At 42.4% G+C, this 19,784-nt stretch overlaps 4 protein-coding genes across 6 annotated transcripts in view; 2 read left to right on the plus strand and 2 right to left on the minus strand.

The window, feature by feature from the left end:
- AFF4 (AF4/FMR2 family member 4) overlaps nt 1–6,106 on the plus strand; it is a 64,284-nt gene extending 58,178 nt beyond the window's left edge. For 2 of the 3 annotated variants that reach the window (XM_016118388.2, XM_036223932.1), the window contains exon 22: nt 397–6,106. In XM_016118388.2, the coding sequence (XP_015973874.1) occupies nt 397–524 (128 nt within the window). In that variant the 3' untranslated portion in view covers nt 525–6,106. The remainder of the gene's footprint in view (nt 1–396) is intronic. The other variant, XM_016118386.2, reaches the window with a different exon arrangement.
- LEAP2 (liver enriched antimicrobial peptide 2) lies at nt 4,172–7,826 on the minus strand. Its single transcript, XM_016118392.2, has 3 exons — nt 7,644–7,826; nt 7,308–7,447; nt 4,172–7,039 (listed from the first exon to the last, which is right to left on the minus strand). Exons 1-3 carry the CDS (start codon nt 7,698–7,700, stop codon nt 7,003–7,005), a joined length of 234 nt encoding a protein of 77 aa, XP_015973878.1. The 5' UTR covers nt 7,701–7,826; the 3' UTR covers nt 4,172–7,002.
- A 4,410-nt stretch (nt 7,827–12,236) lies between these two features.
- Nucleotides 12,237–13,792, minus strand: LOC107497034 (cytochrome b-c1 complex subunit 8). Its single transcript, XM_016118391.2, has 3 exons — nt 13,666–13,792; nt 13,340–13,507; nt 12,237–12,708 (listed from the first exon to the last, which is right to left on the minus strand). Exons 1-3 carry the CDS (start codon nt 13,775–13,777, stop codon nt 12,614–12,616), a joined length of 375 nt encoding a protein of 124 aa, XP_015973877.2. The 5' UTR covers nt 13,778–13,792; the 3' UTR covers nt 12,237–12,613.
- Nucleotides 13,793–14,735: 943 nt separating this feature from the next.
- On the plus strand, nt 14,736–19,067 carry GDF9 (growth differentiation factor 9). The gene is made up of 2 exons (XM_016118390.2): nt 14,736–16,196; nt 17,263–19,067. The coding sequence occupies exons 1-2, from the start codon at nt 15,800–15,802 to the stop codon at nt 18,228–18,230; spliced, it is 1,365 nt and encodes a 454-aa protein (XP_015973876.2). The 5' UTR covers nt 14,736–15,799; the 3' UTR covers nt 18,231–19,067.
- Nucleotides 19,068–19,784: the final 717 nt, after the last annotated feature.

Genomic DNA, 19,784 nt, shown 5'->3' on the forward strand with positions numbered 1-19,784 from the left:
TGGTATCATTTAGCTTGTTATTCTGTCCCCTTTCTTTCCTTCATACTGACAGTTATATCTTGAGGCTTGATTAGATTTGAATTTATTATTTAGATCAAAACAGTTCACAGGTGATGCTCCATATTGACTATTGTATCATAGTGTGAAGCATGTGGTGGTTATCACTTTTTTAGTGATATTAAGACTTGACCATTCATTCATTTAGGTGGTGTCAGTCTGATTGTTTGATGTAAGATCCCTACTAAACTTTAACTTATGCTTTTAGCATCCATTGATCATCATTACCTACATTTATTATCCCATTAGGAAATAGAATATGCATCAGTTTAAACTAAAAATGTTAAAGCAGTGATTCAAAAAGAGTTATTTAATAACGAGTCTTTTTTGGTTTTCTAGAATTCTTTGCTGAACTGGATAAAGTAATGGGCCCTCTCATCTTTAACGCAAGCATCATGACAGACCTAGTTCGCTACACCCGGCAGGGACTGCACTGGCTTCGCCAGGATGCCAAGTTGGTATCTTGAACTGAACACATTCTCGTTGCCTCTGATTTTCTCCACAACACTGTGTTACATCACAAAGGAAACTGCCATAACTCACCACCTAGTCGACACTAAGAATGAGGAATGGTTTTCTCCTCCCTGGTTCATGTGTTAACTGTTTTTATGACCCAAAGTCATCATGTCAGTTGATCCCTTCAATATTCCCAATATGAAAAATTATTTAAATCTGCAGCACATCAATAAGATGGTTTCAGTCATCTGTCATAATTGAAATTCCAGTTGAAATTCATAACTAAACAGTTGAAATTCTATTTATTTTAATTTTTTTAAGTTCCCAGATTGGGGCTAGTTTAAAACTTAATTTTTTCTGCCTATAAATTTATCCCGTTAAATATTTAGTGTAAATTTAATGTAGGCATTTTTATTTATTTTTTGGGGAGCTTTGTTACCTATTGTCTTTTTGTGGTAGCTCTTCTAAGAGTAAGAGTTGGTTCATCTAAAATATGGACATGTTCTTTCTACACCTACTACCTGATAATATTTCAGATCTTAGCTACAATTTTATTAATGCAGAGTTTATACTTAGTAGTAAGGATATTCTACGTATGAAAAATCACTTAAATATGAGAAGATAGCATTCTACATGGATATAAAATGAAATATGTCTGATTTGGTATGCATTATTTCAAGAACTGTGAATGTGTGTTAACACTATAACAATCACAAGGTGACTATAACTTGCATTTAATGCATTACAAAAGGGGGCAGGCAGATTTTCTAGGAGAAACATATCCTGAAGGGTTTCGTAAAAGGACAATCTTAGACTTAATGGATTTTATTAAACCATGTGTTCTTTTTGTTGCTAATTATTTTGAAGTAAGTTAACTGTTGAACAAAGGGTGATCCAACTCCTGAAGGTTGTTGCCTGGTATCTCTTTCGTGGATAATATTTGAAGGGTAAAATCTTTCTTCAGTCTTTTGATTTAAAAAAATTTTTTCCACACTAGATTATGATGCTCTGATAGGAACATACAGTGATATAGGAATGGGCTGGAGCTTTGGTGTGTGTGCTTTTGCTATATGACTTAGAGTTCTAATGCCTGGTGTGGAGATGGGTTTCTCCTTTTAAACCTGTTTTGTAATTACTCCCTTTGTATTATGAAGGCACTCATCAATGATGTATATTTCTGATGGGATCAGAAAATTCACATTAGAAAAATACCTAACTTGGTTCAATGTGAGCCCTCTTGGGAATGGGGGATGGGGCATAGGGGTAGAGCTTAAGAAGCCAGCTCTGTAAGAGTTGTCTATCAAAGCACCTTTCCCTCCCTTTAAGGTGCACGTAAGAGTCAAAGGTGAGACATATTCCCTCTATCTTTTGTTTTTAGTGCCCCTATCACGTCTGGTGTGCCTTAAATCTTACCTTTAAGTGAAGACTCTATGGACTGTTTACAAGTGAAGTTTTACACTAGGACCAGATCGCCCATACGGTTGGTCTTTTGCAGTAATAATGTTAAATTCTCTTTCCTTTTAAATCTTACTTTAGGGTCACATAAAGATTCTTTCAGAAAAGCTACGCTTTGGTACATGACTTAATCTAGTCTATTGGGTAATGCTGCTTCAAAAAATAGTTTGTTCTTCTCTCCATTCCAATAGTGAATCCATCCAATTAGAAGAAAGGACCGTCCTGCTATTTATAGATGATTGCTAAGGCGTGAAGTTAGGAAAGAAGGACTAGAAAACCTCCAAGCCCAGTGGTGCAGTGAATCCTCTGTGTTGAGTCTCTCTCACACTTACTTCTGAAGCTAGAAAACTTTGTTGTCCTTTGGCTTCTTGCTTATAGAGCATCTTAATTGCTTTGTACTTGAGGTTGTTTTTGCATATCATTGGAGATTGAAATCTGTAGATTATGTTGAATTTAACCTTTTTCTCTTGGAGAAATTGCCTCATATCTTTCTGATTTAATCTTCATGTGTTTTAGGAACAGTTTTCCTTAAGAGGACAATTCTCAGTGATCATGATGGTTTTTCAGTAAGGAACTGGCCACTGTTGACCCCGTAGACATATGTCCTGGCCCTCTCTGACTACTCTGACAGATTCCTTCGCTTATAGTGATGTCTTAGAAGTGAAAAATTGATCCTCTGAGCTTTTAGACTCTACGCCACAGCAGCTTCCAGGCACACCTAAGTTCCAGTGTGTGCTAGGAGGAGTGCTCTGGGTCACGCTGATATTTTGTTAAAGCAGAGTTTCCTGTATGTTTTATGGTGCTGCTCTAAGATATTCTCTCTGTAAAACTGTGTGAATTCTTGGAGAATGAATTTTTCAAGCTTTTCACTGTAGAGGGATGTTCCCACCAGGTGGTAATGGGCAATGGATCAAAATTCTATCCTAAATAATTTTCAGTGTAATAGTCTGTGAAAACACCACTTGTCTCCTCTGAGGCCATCTCCTCAGAAGCTCTGTCTGTGTCTTCATCCACTCCAGCACATACTTGGGACTCCTTTACAAGTGACCATTTCTCCTCCCTCACTAGGTGTCTTCAGTGTTCTCTAACCATTTAAAACTGAATTTAACAAGTGGCTAAAAATTTAACTCAGTCTGAGACTTGTACTTAATATATAGTTAATTATAGAAATAGCAACTATTTAAAAACTTATTCTGTTGACTACTCTTTAAAATCACAGTTGTATGCCAGGAGGCAGCAGCCTACACCATTGGACTCTTCACAGGCAACCAGACAAGAGGTTTCAGTGGATGAAGTTGTTACATGGTAGTCTTGCCCAGCCCGGGCTGGGCTGTGGGGAGCACTTGCCCGCAGGTGATTCAAGCTTCCACAGTCCAGCCCAGGCCCAGTCTGCCTGGGGTGGGCGCATTCAGCCCTTTTCTTGCCTCAGTGCCACCTTTTTCCGGGCAAGTAGCTGAGAACTGACTTTATAAGAATGAGTACTACAGATAAATTTACAGCTATAGTTGCTGAAGAGTGGAGAAGGTTGACCATCACTAATTTAGCTCTCCAGTGTAAAAGCAATCTAGGGTAATGTGTGCACGTGCCCACACATGCCTGTGCTCTGGGGAGCTCTTGCACTGATGGATCCATAGGCGCCTGGGCTGCACTTTGAATGACACACTTGTGGCTTTATTAGATCACTGTTGCTGCTGTTGTTTTTAATTGTTTCTTTTCATTAAAGAAAGGTTTAATCAGCTAGATCAGACAGCATCATTTTGTGATGACAGAAACTTTGGGAAATTACCTTTATTGAATGAGCTTGCATTGTGAAGCAAGCCACCTACAAAGGCACCTATTGTAAATGAAAGTCCTGGCTCTGGGGGCTGGCAGCACCCTGGAGTTTCGGGGCAGCCAGGGGTCGCTCCAGTCTGTGATGCCTAGCTGTAGAGGAGAGGCATCCTGTGCACTCTTCTAGGTGTGAGCGTATGCAACTTTGGATTTTAAAATTATGTACACATACACACTTTATATATATGTATGTATGTATGTATGAAAACATGAAATTAGTTTGTCAAAATGTGTGTGTGTAGTATTTTAGCTTAGTGCAACTATTTCCACATTATTTATTAAATTGATCTAAGACACTTTCTTGTTGACACCTTGAATATTAATGTTCAGGGGTGCAATGTGTATTCCTTTTAGATCTTTAAAGCTTAATTACTATTATTTGTAGTAAATTAACTCTTAAAATATATTTGAGCCCTTTTGTAGGATAATAGGGCTCTTACAGGGTGGGATTTTAATTTCCCAGTTGCTAGCTGAGCAAAGTGGCCTCATTATGCGTTTTGAATTATAGGAGTTTGCCTCTGGGTCCTGGGAACATCTGCTGGGAATGACCGTTTTAGGCAGATTGTGATGATATTTTTAAAAACAAAGGCTAAGAAAATTGGGAAAACGTTTCAAATCTATATAGACTCCTATAACTCATATTCCCTATCGGAACACGTGGAACACAGATTTTATTTCAATCTCAAGTATCAAGTATTTCAAGAGTTGGAGAGGCAGACTTTTTTCCCGGTAATAAATAATATTGCACATTTGCTGTTCAGTAAGGTAAATAGAAAAGTATGGAATGACTTGAAATCTGTAGTGACAAGAGGCCAAATTGGTCATCTTTGTTAGCATTTGGTTCACATATTCACTAAAGAGAAATTCAGTTTATACCCTAGAACCAAGCTGGCAAGTGACAGGAAGTAAATTAATAGTTGGTAAAGCCGATGCTGATTCTACTTTATTGAACTCTATGGTTAATTTAAAAGAACGTACTATCTCCAGAAGAGGGAATGGAAAGAATATCTAAGTCTCTTCTTTTTGTCGAATCTGGGCACAGAATAAGGCATCAAAGTTAAGTCTGAACCAAGTCTTGTAGCTCTTTAAGCACCCTAAAATAGAAGCCTAAGAAATCATGTAACGAAGATGACTTTGGGGAATGTCAGCGTTGACCTACCATTGCCGCCACTGCCCAGCTAAACATAAATTGTCATTCCGAAAAAGAAACAAAGTTCTCTAAATGAGCATGGGAAAAATAACTCCCACCCAGAAATTCTAGTAATGCTGTTTTGACCTCTTCCTGCTACCACACGGGGTTTCTTTTTAGCTTTTCACCATTGGAACTTGCTACCTGCTATGTTCCTTTCTGGAAACGATCCATTTGGAAATGCTGCCTTTCAAGTCAATGCCATGGTTATCCATACTGTTGAGTTTGTTGTTGCTGTCCAAGAAGTGTCCCCATTTTACAACTTTATGCACACACCTGGCAAGTCATTGACGTGAACATTCAACAGTACTGGGGCGGGCGTGGGGTGGGGCTCACCAACAGAGCTGGTCCAACTGGCAGTGCTTGAAGAGGCACCACCTTTGAGGATCAGATGGGAGGTTGGGAAGCACAGTTATGAAAATTTCTCTCTAGCCTCCATTTTGAATGGTTTTAAGAAATTTTGTATATGGAGGATGGAAATGCTTATTATATTTATTTAAAATCTTTTAATCTTATTTGAAGTTAAAATTATTTGGTGAATAATGGTTTGATATTTGGGGAGGGTTTTGGAGGGGAGCTAACGCCACTGATAAAAGTCTGTTGATTCTGCAGAAAGGTACTGTTAGTGTCTGAGTGGACGCCTTTGTTTTGTGCACGATCCAAATCTTTGTTTTACATTTTTTTCCCAAAATATTTAGGCATCTGACATTTTCAACCAAAATTTCAATTATATACTGTGATTTTTGTTGCAATACATTAAAATTTCAGAGGTACTTTGGGGCTCAAAAGCTAGGATTTCTAAGTCAGTATGTGCATTTCACATCATAAAGCTGTTAATGGTGAGCAAAGTATTATATACTAACTAGATTTTTTCACATCTGTATAGTATATTATATGTATTTTGTGGTATTGAGATTATAGAAAGTTTAGAGTGTCAAACATGCGTTTAATGTGTATTTTTAAACAAATTTATGGCAATTAAAATATTTGGAGACAAGGGTATCACATTTCAATTTGTAAAGATCTTTTTAACTTTACTGTGTCATTAAGATGCTTTGTATAATGCCAAACCATAGCTGGAGAAACTAAGTTTAATAAATATCAAATAGATTTTCTGTATTAAAGTTTATAAACACTGTGCTCTTTACAATTCTTCCACTCTTACTATGCCCTTTTCTTGTAATTTCTGTTTTATGTCTTAGGGTCCAGTGCTATTCTTCTTTAAAAGTCTGGTCCCACTAGTCCGGGTCTCATTTTCTGACGACAGAAATTCTGTACTTGCTAGCAATGAGTCCCTTAGCGTAGGTCAGAATTCACCTTGCTCCCCAGAAATCTCAGACAGATTGTTTTTGCTGTTCATAGCAGCTTGGGCTTCTATTGTTTTTATTAAACTAGATTTTTCTTCCAGTCCTGCCTTCTGTTCAGTCATAGACAGACTTGAGCACATCAGCAGGTGGCGAGTGCCAACATCGCCTGCCCTTTGACACCCACTGAAGAGTTCTTTACAAGAAATTGGGAAGGGCTAGGATCACATAGCTTATGAACTTGCTAAGGCCGATCACAAAAGCTATTACTAAACTTACGCCTTTATTTAGCCTGTTGCGTTATTTCTTGAGAAAAACCTCAACTGTCACTACTTTTGTTACTACTCACTGTTAACTTGCCACAATTAAGAAATAACACATCATTATTAGGCAATGCTGGTTTTTTTTCTATAATGCACAAAATGAATCCTTCCCCTCAAAGGCTTGAATTACAGACTGCCAGAATTTTAATTTAAGAAATTTAATAGTATACATAGAAAAATAAACTCTAAATTGACAAGTTTAGTTATGTTTATGTAAATAACAACATTCTAAGAAAAAATGGAGACCAATTTAAAGCATACATCTGTCTTTAAATTTTAAAAACAAGATTGCTTCACTTAGGTGTCTCCAGCCAAAATGCAGTTAATCAATATTCCATAGAACGGAGCATTGAAGGAGAGTGCCGTCGTCTTTTCCCTGGTATGTACATCACTCTTGGGCCACACTTAGGGAGCAGCGTCTCTTTCTAAAGGAGAAGAAAGGTGGTTTTAAAGCCAAGGGTAGCAGTGCCCAGAGACAACTTGCTGCTTCCTCTGGTTGATCTATCCATTCTTAACAGAAGACTGAAAAAAGGAATGGCACCACTCCTCCACAGTACCTGTGTGGAGCTGTTCTTGGCTATTAACTCCTGAGGGATTCTCCATGGAGCTTCAAGCCTCAGTCCCTATCCCAATTTTATTCTTAAATCTTCCCAGCTTCCCAGGCCTCTAGCTCAGCTCGGCTTTGTGGAGTACCTGCATAGCCTGGTGACACACTCGGAATCATCCCGGCAAGAGGCTCCAATGGGCCTGAGGGAAACCCCTCTCCAAAATGGGGTCATTCTCCGCAGCCTTCTCTTCGTTGAACCCAGTTCCGGTATTGGGGAGCCATCTACCTGTAGGGCAAAGACGGGTTCACCTCAGGTTTGAAAGAGTTCACACCCTGCAGAGCACCTTGGAAGAGTGTTCATTCCCAAGATGCCGTAGGCTGAGAGCAGAGGGTCCATTCCTCAGGACTGAGCCAGGCTCTGAGGTTCTGCCCACAATCCCAGCACCACCACTGCCCCCACACTTCCACATACATGTCCTTACCTGGCCCAACAGCAACAGGTAGATCATGAGTAGTGCGAAGAGTTTGAGGTGCCGCATCTTGACACAGAGGACGTTGGAGCCTGAAAGCCAGGGGGAGTTCCCACTTCCTTTTATAGACTGAAATCCACCTCCTTTATGGTTGCCAGATGAGATGGGGGCAAAGTTTATTTTTGCAATCAGGGTTGATTTAATAAGTTAATGTCTACCAGAGGAATGTGCTCGAGGCCTGCCTTGCAGGCACGTTGTATTTACTGATCTCTCATTTGGACTTTGACTATGTTGCTGGCTTGGACCCTTTCACCCATTAGCAAAAGTTAGCATTACCCTTTCCCCTTTGAAAGCCACGTGAAGCCACTGAGGGAGGCTAGGCATCTGGCCACATTTGGATTCCAAAATAGCTCAGTGAGATAACTTTAATCAAAATAGAATTCTGATAATGAGGTCTTCAGAAATAGCGTTGACCCCTTTCAGCCTTGTCTGGGAAAGAAGCACTGATCTCTTGTGTTAACAGGCATTTGGATAGGCCCTTATCTCCCTGCTATGGGAGGATGCTTCAGCAAGCATGGCCTACAGTGCCCCAGATCCTCCATTTGTATAGATGGACTGTCACCCTAATCAATCTGCTCTGGGTCAACTCCCTAGAAGAATGGAGACCTAGCTGTTGGAAGTCAATCTCTGGCCTACGTGCCCTCTCCCAGGCAAAAGGGCCATCAGGACTGACGTGGGACTTAACTTGAACCACGGGCAAACTGAATGAATGAGTATAGGTTGATTTGTTATTTTTAAAAATGTGAAGGAGGAGGTAGCAGGGTCTCCTAAATCAGAGAGCTTATATGGTGGTGACCAATCACATCGCAAGCCTTGAATTATGTGCTTACCTCCCAAGAACTGACCAGGGGCTCCTAAAGAGCATATCCTTCCAGTAGCCTCAGGGAAGCAGACCCAAGGCTGAGCCATCTTTAAGGCCCCGAACCTTGGAAACCAAGGGAACTTGGAGTTCTGCACCAAGAAAGGGCATGTCCCTAAATCCTGAGTAGTTGTGGGTCCCCATAAATGACGAGCATTTTTAATTAACTGGGAAAGGTGTGAATTCTGAGTAAGGAGATTTATAGGACTTCAGGTCTTACTGTGACCTGGATTAGCCATCAAGACAAAAGATTTTTTCTCTGCCTGGCATTTCCGTGAAAATTTTGTTAATAGTCTCTTCCCAAGGCCCTTCTTTTCAGGGGTTGGATATTTGGTGAGAGCCAGCCATTTCCCCCAAGGAAGAGTGAGTGAGATGGCAGCACAGCTGCCAGTGGAACAAAATAGTCACCAATTCTTTTGCCAAGGAAGAAGGGTGGTGTGGTGGGACTGGGTGACCACAGATCCATCTGTCCTGGTTCCAGTCCTCTCAGTCCCTGCTAGCACTTCAAGAACATTGAGAAGCAGACCTCTGCTAAACCCGCCTAACCAATCCTGCGACTCTGAGTGTAGTCAGCTGCTGCTCCTCTTTACCCTCAGCTTGGATCCCAAATGGCCCCAGGGGTTTCACTTGGAACTTATGTGGGATGGGGAAGAGGCTATGTGGTGACCTAGTGAACATTGGGTAAGAACACAAATCCGATTAGATAAGCAAAAGACAGAACAACGTGATGTCCTAGAGCCAGTTGGGTCTGTGGACTCAGTGCCAGCCACCCCCACCCCCACCCCCCATCAGCCGGGAATGATGTGCCAAATGGGATTTGGAAACTGCTCATTCCAGAGATGGATACTTTCTCCTAATCCTCCAGTTCTCCCTTCCTGTACACCAAGCACAATCAAATCAAACTTTTGTGTTAACTTACAAAGCCAAGACCACATCCAAGGGGGAGGTCTGGAGTCCCAGGCCCCAGTGCATCGAGAACGAAAAGGACCATTCATCATCATGGGTGTGACAGCACTGCAGACGCCTTTGTGACTCAAGCCTCTATCTTATGTGCCACCTCTCCTCCCAAAAGCAAGATACCATTAGTGACTGCCTGTGGAAGGAACCACAGTTGGGGAAAGTATTTAAACATAAGTCTAAACTAACTCTACAGTTGTTTTATTTAAATTATGGAGCAAAAATCAAACTTAAAAGCTAAGTGGCATCCATGCAGCATTAAGCTGAAGTGACAGTAGTTGTCCACAGCCATCCCACACCCCTTGAGTGGTTATAAAGGCCTATTCCTGAAATTAAAAATTTTTTAAAGTCACAGGCTCTCTGCAATCAAGTATTTTGCTGAATAAACAACTACATGTTCCTTCCTTCAGGGAAGGGCATAAGCGGCCTTTAACAGTTTCAGCCATTATGAAAAGAATGCTTGGCTGGGAGGTGGGAGAGAGAGAGTAGGTAGGGTAACTGACCACAGACCAGCCCTACCTCAGTTTGGGCTTTGGTCCCTGAGGCCACTCAGGCGCTGATGTTTGCTGGTTTACAAGAAGAAAAAGGCTGAAGCACATTTGATAGCTTATAGCTTGGTAACTCTGAACACAACTCAGAGATTTTCTGCTTCTGAGGTAAGTGCTTGGGATGAAAAGGGAGAAAGGGTGTAGTACACCAGCAGATGTTCGGAACATTCCAGGTGGAGAGATCGGTAGGGCCAAGCAGTAACTGGACACTGCTGTCCCTGAGCAGTAGGTGCCTCATAAAAAATGAAAGACTTTACTGAAATGGAAAAACTTCCAGGTAAAATTTCAACAAAGGGTCAAAGCATATTCACTTATTTTGCTAGTTGGACCTGACTCAGACTTCTGGGCTGGCACTGGGCAGGCCTGCACCTCCAGGGCTGTGTTGGCAGACTGGAGGGCTCCCTTCGTCACATGCTGCAGCCCAGAGATGAGGGTCCTTGTTGGGGCAGCAGTGCTGCTGGGAGAAGGGGCGAAGGAACAAATGGTGGTGTCCTGGCAGCAGGTGGAGCCACACCCAGGGCGGAGGCTCCAGGTGGGTGGGTTACAGGCACTGAGGCTCACAGTAGTCCTTCAGGAGACTTTACCCGTTTTCCTTCTCTTTATGGATTTCTAGATAGAATAGTCGCTAAAATGATCCCAGATCCCCTATCATGTGCAGGAGCGATGACAACTCACCATACTCTACATACTCCCTCCCACATCAACACCCTGCTAACACAGTGCTCCGTACCCCCAGGTTTACAGAAGGAAGCTCTTTGGAGAGACAGCCTCTAAGTACACCAGCAGCCTTAAGTACTTAAAGTAATTAAAGCAGCCTCTAAGAGTGCTATCCGAAAGCAGAAACCCTAAACATGAGGATTTACAGCAAGAACTACCCAGTAGGGCAGGCGCTCCTGGTTTAAAAGGGATTCAGAGCAACATGCTCGGTGCTAAGAAAGGTTAGGTTTGCTCTCGAGCTTGTATCTCCAAAGGAGTCAAAGTCTGAGAAAAATGAAGCCAAGAAGGTGGGAGATGGATGCTGTCTCCTCTACAAAAGGTAGGGTTCAAATTAGGAAGTGAGAGATTAATGAACGGCATGGTCCTCCCCTGGCACGTGAACCCATGCAAACTGAAGGATGGGTGCATTTGCACCTTCTTCAGCTCCACAGCTCTCATCAGATTCTCAAAGTCCATGACCCAAATATAGTACAAATCAGGCAGCAAGCCCTGAGAATAAACTGGGACCAAGAGCCAAGCAGGAAAATTAGATGTTTAATGAGGCGAGTTTTTATCACTCAGCTGTCCCATAAGCCTGCAGTACCTGCCACTCTTACATAGCACTCATTTCAGTGTCACTGCAACCTTATGGCTTTGTATTAACACATCTATTTCATGGCTAACAAGTTCAAAGATCACATGCAGGTTTCTTCCCTGTATCACACAAGGAGGAACCAACAGTTAAAAGGGTCTAAGCCCAGTCTGTCACTCAGCCAGTCCCCCTTATCCTGCCTTACAATCAATGCAATTATCAATCAATGCAATTAATCTGATTTTTTGTTGTTGTTTTGAAGTATTTTAATTTGGATTCATAAAAGTCAAGAATAATCATTAGAATAAGGATATATCCTGGGCCAGAAATAGCTACACTGTGAAAGTTGTTGCTCTCAATCAGCAGGATGTGTTCTGAGACGAAGTTTCTAGAAAGAGAAGGGAAACAGAAGCATAAAACTGGCAGTACCTAGCCCCGCCATCTCCTGGTCAAAGGAAAAAGGTAATTTTCCTATCAAAAAGATAATTCAGAGGCTCTAGAATAGGTAAATTTTTTCCATAAAGGGCCAGAGTATTTTCAGTTTTATGGGGCATATATGGTTCAAAACCACTGTTAGCAACCCAGTACAAATGCAGCCAGTGTGCTGCCCCCAGCTCTAGAGGCCAAGGGGTCACCTTACCCCCTCCTTTTATAGCTGACCTCCACCTTCAGCCACGGAAGGCCTACTTAGGAGGACAAGCAGGACAGAGTAGCTCTACAAGCATAAACTTTAATGCTAGACTCCACCATTCACTTAGCTGTAAATTTGGGGTGAATTACCCTCTACGCACCTGTGTCCTCATCTGCAAAGTGAGTGTAATATTTCAAAAGTAGTTGCGAGGTTTAAAAGAGCTTATATGTGTAAAGGGCTAAAAAGAGTACCTGACACATAGTAAAGACAATAGTTAGTTTTATTGTTCTTATGGGAGCAGAGGGATGGAAACCAACACCCCCATAGTCCATACCACCAACTCATCAGGTTGCAGTTGAGTAGATGCAGCTACTTCCTTGTAGATGAGGGAACAAGGGGTGAGGCCCACTCCTTCACCAAACTCCCAAACCAGTCCAAATTGTTCAGGACTCATCTGGGGAGGGGAGTTCGTGAACTTGAATATTAGCATCAAACCAAGGACTCTGCTCACAAAGACGCAAAATCACAACAGAGCAGTCCATAAGAAGTTTATTGTGTCTTCATGACACTACAATGTAGAGACTCCTCTCCCAGAGAAGGGTCTTCCAAACACAGGGAACCATTGTCCGGATGAGTTGCTCATTTGTCATTTTCATAGGCAGCTGGATTCTTCCTCTTGGATTTTTCAAACTCCTCGGTCCCCCACGTGTAGACAAGATAAAACGCTACAAACGCTTTAAAAATCAAAAGTAAGAGTAAGCAGTGAGCACACGTAAAACAAAGGAGTCTCTGGCCTCTTTCCTGAATTACCACTGATTTTGCCCTCCCGTCTCCAGTTTTCAAAAAACCACTTTTTAACCAGATGACCAAGAAAAGTTACATTACACACCCTTTAAAGGTGACCGAAAGAAAAGGGTCTACCCAGGAAATTGTGTCAACAAATCTTCCCTAGTTTTTCCCTCTCGGTTGCACATTTTAAAGTATTTTATTGAGATAATTAACATAACAACGTTCGCCACTTAACCATTTGAAAGTGTACACTTCTGTGGTGTTTAGCAAATTCACAGTCTTGTGCAACTTCCATCACTATCTGCTGTATATTTAACACAACAGTTCACTGCTAAGAAGTGGGTAAAGATGACCTCAGAGGGAGACGCTAGGGTCACACAAGTGACCTTGGCCCAGTCATTTAAATGCTGTGATTCAGTTTCCTCATCTGTATGATGGGGAGGATGATAGAACTAGCTCAGGGGCCTCAGGGAATTTTCAGTGAGAAAACGTGTGCGTATGGCAAGCGCTCGTTGACGCGCCCCGCAGTTAGCACTGTTGACAGGGGTACACCCGGGCCCCAGCCAGGGCACTCACGCGGCGCGGCGCGAAGGATGGACGCCTGAATGCGGCGCAGCACGTTGGGGATGCCCTTGCTGAAGTAGTGCGGGAAGGCGCGCTGCTCGAAGGGCGACAAATGGTAGGTGATCACATGCCGTACCCGCGACAGCTTCCCGAACTCGCGGCCCATGGTGGCGGCAGCGCCTGCAGGACCGAGGGCGCACAGGTGCTTAGTTCAGTCCGGGACGCGCCGCCCCCACCCCGACAGGCCCTCCCCGGCGCTCTTCATCCTCCCAGCCCAAGCGGCGCCCCCACCCTTCCAGGGGCCATCAGGACCGCGCCACGGGGCCCTAATACTGCACCTGGGTCACCTTGCCCTCCGGCGTTCCGGGATGCGCCGGCCTCCGTCCGCCACTTCCGGTAGGAGCGGAAGCGGCTCCAGGATGCCGTGAAGTCACTTCCGGCGAATACCATTTTCCTGCTGTCTGCGGGGAAGGCGCGTTTGGCCCCTGTTCTGGATGGAAGTGCCCTGGCCGAGTGACCTTGTGGGTAGTCAGTGCCTGGGCTATGGGACCGTGGGTCCTATCCGAGGACGAGGTTTTTGTCGGTTTGGGGGCCCGAGGCGCCACCTCTGGCTCTCATCGTTCTTATCTGTGGAGCCGCAAGAAGCAGCCGGGTACAGAGGGGGACAAAGAAGTGATGAGAAAGGGGCCAGGTGACCTCGAGGGCCCCGCTGCCCGGGCGCTGGGCACGTGTGAGTCCTCCAACTGCGGAGAACGCTCCTGAGGCCCTTGTCTGTGCTGCCGCACAGCAGCCAACGCGACGTTTTCCTCGGTCTGGTGCCGTATCTAAAATCGGGTCCTTTTCAAACCATCAGCGACCCCAGTACCAAAATCAGGGACTCAAATCTGGGGCTTCTGATCATCGCCGCGTGAGAATACACTGGCAGGGTGTACTTTCCCAGCATAAAATAAAGACGTTTTCTCAAATTCAGTAACAAGAGGCCCCAAATAAATGTCAAGCAATTGATAAAGGTCTTTTGCAATAAGGGGGGAGGAGGAGGCTATCCCCCACGGCAGCCAGCTCGCCCCACCACGTCCTGGATATGGTTTGTCCTGGAGTCGGATGGGACGCGGGAGAAGCCAGAAAGCCCACCATTCTCCCCTCCACTCCCCAGAGGGAGAGGCGAGGAACGTTACAGTATTTTCGGAAAGTACTTTCTGCTTAGAGTTGCTTCTGTCCTGAGCAGCTGACTGACTCTTCTACTTGATATAGTGTCTGTAAATGTTTTGTTCATGGAATTGCTGGCCATATGTAATCTAGAACTACGATCTTGTTCAACAGTCGTGTTTTATAACCCTGCTTCCCAGCTACAGGCCAGAGAGGCTTGGCAGGCTAGGGACTTAGTTTGCAAACATATCTCAGTTTTATCCTAAGTACCGCACACACTGATTCTGTATCTTGTACCGCGACTGTGGGTTGCCTTTCTGCTAGCACAGTCTCTTTACATGGCACTGGATATTGCCTCATTTCAGCTGTTCTTGGTGCACCTTTGTCTTATTTTTCTAAAATATAATCTCTAGCCTGGTCTCAGCTCCAACGTAACAACATAAATACTTAAAACAGTTAAGAACAAAACACCCTAGGAAATTATACCACCATTTGGGTGATCAATAAAAAATTAAAAAATAAAACTCTCATGTATTTTCCAGGACCTGTAAACATCCTTAAACCTTTCAACCAAAACATGTATAGGTGAATTGCAAACCAAACAAAATAAAGACATCAAGATATATATTTTAAATGAGTCAGGGTTAAAGATGACATCCTTTTTTAAGCATATTGCAGTATTCCAAGTCCATATTCTATCCTAAGGTACCTAGGAGAACTGGGCAACCTAACAGTTCTCTGCTCTTCAGAATTTCAATGCCAGTTGTGACTTTCTCTCACCTTCCAAATCAACATGCGGTAAATAATTCTAAACACCTGAAAGTGGGAGAATTGGTGAGGATGAAGGGAGAGCAAGAGTAAACCCAACACCATAAATTGCATAACAACAGACCTGCATATCATCATGAATAATCAGCTTTTCTAGGTGCTTCAGAAGTTTCAGCAAGCACCTAAGGAATATTTTAAGAATCTTAATCTCTCCCCAAATAAGTGGTTTTGTTTAAGATCATTCCTCAATTTATCAGCCTTTCAGCTACAAAACTAGGGCATTAGTATAATAATTTCAAAGGTTTTAAATGCCAGAGAAAGGGAAGAGAAAAGCCAAATAATCAAATAAATCTGTATGTAATGAGGGAAAATTGGATAAATAAGGTGATAACAGCTGCTTGAAATACAGCTGATAAAAATTATCTTCAGCGAGGCACCCTCAAGGTCTGGCTCACTCACACACCTAAAATTTATTTATTTAAGAGGTCAACCGAAGTTCTTCCCGGCTTTGAGGAAGAAGACTGATTTGGTCGTGTTCCTTGCTAGTTCTTCCAAGTCATGGCGCTTCCTAGCAAGCTCTTTTTTTGGTTTTGCTGCTTTTCCTGGCTGTGTTTTCCTATTTGCCTTGGTTTTCAGGCTGCTAGGGGAGAATCCCAGATTGCAGCTCTTGCTGAGTTAGACTCTGACGCTGAACCTTGGTCCTTGTTGCAGCCACTTTATGGGAAAGACAGAACTGGCCTCTTTCCCCCTCTCTTCAAGGTCCTATATAATGGGCAAGGTGGGTCCCCTAGGCTGCAGCCAGACTCCAGAGCTTTGCACTACATGAAGAGGCTCTATAAAGCATATGCTACTAAGGAGGGGATCCCTAAAACCAACAGAAGTCACCTCTGCAACACTGTTCGGCTCTTCACCCCCTATGTCAAGCACAAACAGACTCCTATGGACCAGGTGACAGGTGTGTAGGAGCAGATTGGTTAATGGGTGGAGGGAAGATGATAGATTTGGCTGTATTTCAATCGCAGAAGGGAGCTGGGCCTTGCTCCTTGAATTGCACGATACTCAGTCTCCAAATTCAACCAATCTGGTATTCGGTCTCATCGTTCCTTTGAATGCCCTCATGGGCTAAGGTGGGCTAATATGATAGAATTTTAGAGCTGGGAGAGACAATGCTCTAAAGGCCAAGGAAAGTGCTACTGGCGAAGGTTAGCATCTTGTCTAAGGTCACAAAATCAAGGCTGGAAACCAGGTATTTTTACTTCCAGTTGCTTATTCTCCTTATTCTACCAGTGCTGGCCTGAAAATGTGCCTAAGATATCTCATAGCTATTGGTGTACTTTGTTACACAGGCTGTTTTCCCCTTATTTGTAGCTTAAGGAAAACTTAAGTCCTGATTTGGAACAGTAGGTCCTTCCTCACAAGAACAAAGTGTTAGTCAACAGTTTGTTTTGACTCAGCACCTTGGTGAGTGTGTGAAAGGGGAAGTGCTTTAAAAAACTATATTCACTAGCTCATGATTCTAACCCAACAGGTCAGTTGTGGCTATTTAAAACCCTTCCTCCTTCCTTAATGTTCTATTTTATTGTAGTGGTTTTTAGAGCCGCCATGTGTTATCAATCTCAAGTGTTCCAAATTAACTTAAACAATTGACCTTCTTTATTGATTCCAACTATTAGGGCTTAGAATGTCTATCTTAACAAGCTTAGTAAATGTTTTAATTGTATTTTCCCTCTAGAGACTCTCCAAGAGAAAACTCCTAATTAGCCTCCTCTGTTTGGAGCTAATTCATCACCAAAGCTTTTCTGACTTTCTAGTGATAAAATATCCACTTGTGGTTGCTGGGAATTAGCTATATTACCAATTACATGCATTTTCTGTATAACCATCTCCCTCCCACTTTTAGACTTGAGGAAGTGAGAAAAGAGAAGGGAGAAAGCGCATCTAGAAGTCCTAATTCCTTGATTTGACTTCCTATTATGTTTGATTTGTATTCAAGCACTACTGGTAGATTGTTTTCTCCCCAGGAACCATCGTATCAGTGGACCTGCTGTTTAACCTGGATCGTGTTACTGCTGTGGAGCACTTAGTCAAGTCAGTCTTGCTATACACTTTCAACAACTCAGTTTCTTTTCCCTCTGCTGTTAAATGCATCTACAACCTGGTGATGAAAAAGCCAGAGTCTTCTAGCAAGACGCCCCCTAGAGCTCCACATTCCTTTACCTTTAACTCACAGTTTGAATTTAGAAGGAAATACAGATGGGTTGAGGTTGATGTGACCACTCTCCTTCAGCCTCTAGTGGCCTCCGACAAGAGAAATATTCACATGTCTGTAAATTTTACATGCATGAAAGACCAGCTGCAGCATCCTTCAGCACAGGACGGTCTGTCAGACCTGCCTCTTCTGGTACCCCCCTCTCTGCTTTTATATCTGAACGACACAAGTGCTCAGGCATATCACAGCCGATATTCCCTACACTACAAAGGGAGACCTTCACAGGCTCCCGACCAGAAGAAAGGTCTGTCTGCCTATCCCCTGGGAGAAGAGGCTGCTGAGGGAGTAAGGTCCTCCCGTCACCGCAGAAGTCAGAAAGCTGTCAACCGGGAACTGAAGAAGCCTCTGGTTCCAGCTTCTTTCAATCTGAGTGAATACTTCAAACAGTTTCTTTTTCCCCAAAATGAGTGTGAGCTCCATGACTTTAGACTTAGCTTTAGTCAGCTGAAGTGGGACAACTGGATCGTGGCCCCGCATAGATACAACCCTCGATACTGTAAAGGGGACTGTCCCAGGGCTGTTGGGCACCGATATGGCTCTCCAGTTCACACCATGGTGCAGAACATCATCTATGAGAAGAAGCTGGACTCCGCAGTGCCAAGACCGTCATGTGTGCCCGCTAAGTACAGCCCTTTGAGTGTGTTGACCATTGAGCCTGATGGCTCAATTGCTTATAAGGAATACGAAGATATGATAGCCACTAAGTGCACCTGTCGTTAATATGTTCCTCTAAACTTGTACCTTGAGCCTCGTTGGCACAGTAAATGCCCCGTGCCTATCTGTGCTTTCAGGAGAAAGCCTCATGTGTCAAGTCTCTAAATATAATGCGGAGTGTCTTGTCTAAGGAGGAACCTGTGTGGATTAGCACATTCTGTGGCATATATCAGTGTAAAGAGACAACACCTGCTTTTTTTTATTTCTATGGAAATTAATGTGATTATTTTGGAGAGCTTTCAATTTTTTTTCATTGAGCAGACTTTTTTGATGTTAAAAAAACTTAATTAGCATTAATCTTGGATGGAATTGCAGCTCTAAATAGACAATTCAGTGTTTTAGTCTTATTTAATGGAAGAATACATTTCTATCAGTGGCATAAATTTTCTGTCTATGTTTATTAAAGATTGCTCTTATATGATCATTTGGGGGTACAGAGGAAGTGTGCCTAATAGCTAGTCTTGGCTCAATGTTTGATCTCTTTCAGAGTAAAAGAGAAGCTAACTTTTTTACCTAAATCCTGGTGAAGTGAGATTCAATAGAATTAGTACACAAAGAACCCATTTCTATTGTATTAGTATGGTTCATAAACAATATACTAACTCTATTCATTAGATAGCTTGTATCAATTGGTTGATTTACATCAAGCAATATAACATTTCTATTTAAAAGAAATTGCCTTGAAGATTTTTTCCAGGAAAATGCAATATTCAAGATTTTAAAAAATGTATTTTCTTCTTTATATATGTAAAGTCTCTGACCCTATGAAACGAAGTGAAGGAGCATTTTTTCTTTTTCTTTTTTTTTTCTTTTTTTCTTTTTTTTCTTTTTTCTTTTTTTTTTTTTTTTTTTTTTTTTTTTTTTTGCTTATTTTTGCCAATTTCCCTCAGCTCCCATCACTCCACCCCCACATATTTTTTTCAGGTGGGTTTAGGACTATTCCCACTAAACCAAGCTGCCAGTGACTAGTTATATTACCAAATGGGTCTCTTTTGTAGATGAGGGCTTATCTGTGGGTATCCAGTAAATGTTCCTTGAGAGATCCCAGGGGGCACAGAGTTAGGGCTGATGCAGTGGTTTCTACTTCAGAGTTTCCAAAACCCTAGTCTACAAACCAAAAGTAACTCCTAGGTGAAAGCAGTATTCTCCATCCCTGTAAATGATCTTTTCTTACTATTTATTCTCGAAAGAAGTCAGATGGGATTTTAGTAGGGATCATGTTGAACCTGTAGGTCAGTTTGAGGAGTATTGCCTTACCAATGCTGTCTTCCAAACCATGAGTGTGGGATGGTTTTCCCTTTATTTAGATTTTTCAACATTTTATAGTTTTCGAGTACCAAGTTTTGCACTTTTTTACTTTAAAATTTATTTCTAAGCATTTTATTCTTTTTGATGCTACTATGAATGGAATTGTTAATTTCATTTTTGGATTGTTTCCTGGTACATACACATTACAGACCTGCACGTACTGACATAAAAGCTGTTTGCTTATGATTTTTTCCTCTCAAATACGTTTTCAGAAAAATAGGACTCAAACAAAGGGAGAACTTTTAGGTGGCC

The sequence above is a fragment of the Rousettus aegyptiacus genome, unplaced genomic scaffold (genome assembly GCF_014176215.1).
Source record: "Rousettus aegyptiacus isolate mRouAeg1 unplaced genomic scaffold, mRouAeg1.p scaffold_m13_p_7, whole genome shotgun sequence".
Taxonomy (NCBI): domain Eukaryota; kingdom Metazoa; phylum Chordata; class Mammalia; order Chiroptera; family Pteropodidae; genus Rousettus; species Rousettus aegyptiacus.

Excerpts from the sequence above, each read along its gene's own strand:
- LEAP2 (XM_016118392.2), bottom strand. The coding sequence starts at position 7,700 with ATGCGGCACCTCAAACTCTTCGCACTACTCATGATCTACCTGTTGCTG. Across the intron at positions 7,448-7,643 it reads ACCTGTTGCTGTTGGGCCAG|GTAGATGGCTCCCCAATACC; the intron begins GTAAGGACATGT and ends TTTGCCCTACAG. Across the intron at positions 7,040-7,307 it reads TGTGTCACCAGGCTATGCAG|AAAGAGACGCTGCTCCCTAA; the intron begins GTACTCCACAAA and ends CTTCTCCTTTAG.
- GDF9 (XM_016118390.2), top strand. The coding sequence starts at position 15,800 with ATGGCGCTTCCTAGCAAGCTCTTTTTTTGGTTTTGCTGCTTTTCCTGG. Across the intron at positions 16,197-17,262 it reads TCCTATGGACCAGGTGACAG|GAACCATCGTATCAGTGGAC; the intron begins GTGTGTAGGAGC and ends TTTTCTCCCCAG.
- LOC107497034 (XM_016118391.2), bottom strand. The coding sequence starts at position 13,777 with ATGGTATTCGCCGGAAGTGACTTCACGGCATCCTGGAGCCGCTTCCGC. Across the intron at positions 13,508-13,665 it reads CGGAGGGCAAGGTGACCCAG|GCGCTGCCGCCACCATGGGC; the intron begins GTGCAGTATTAG and ends TCGGTCCTGCAG. Across the intron at positions 12,709-13,339 it reads CATCCTTCGCGCCGCGCCGC|CGTTTGTAGCGTTTTATCTT; the intron begins GTGAGTGCCCTG and ends TGATTTTTAAAG.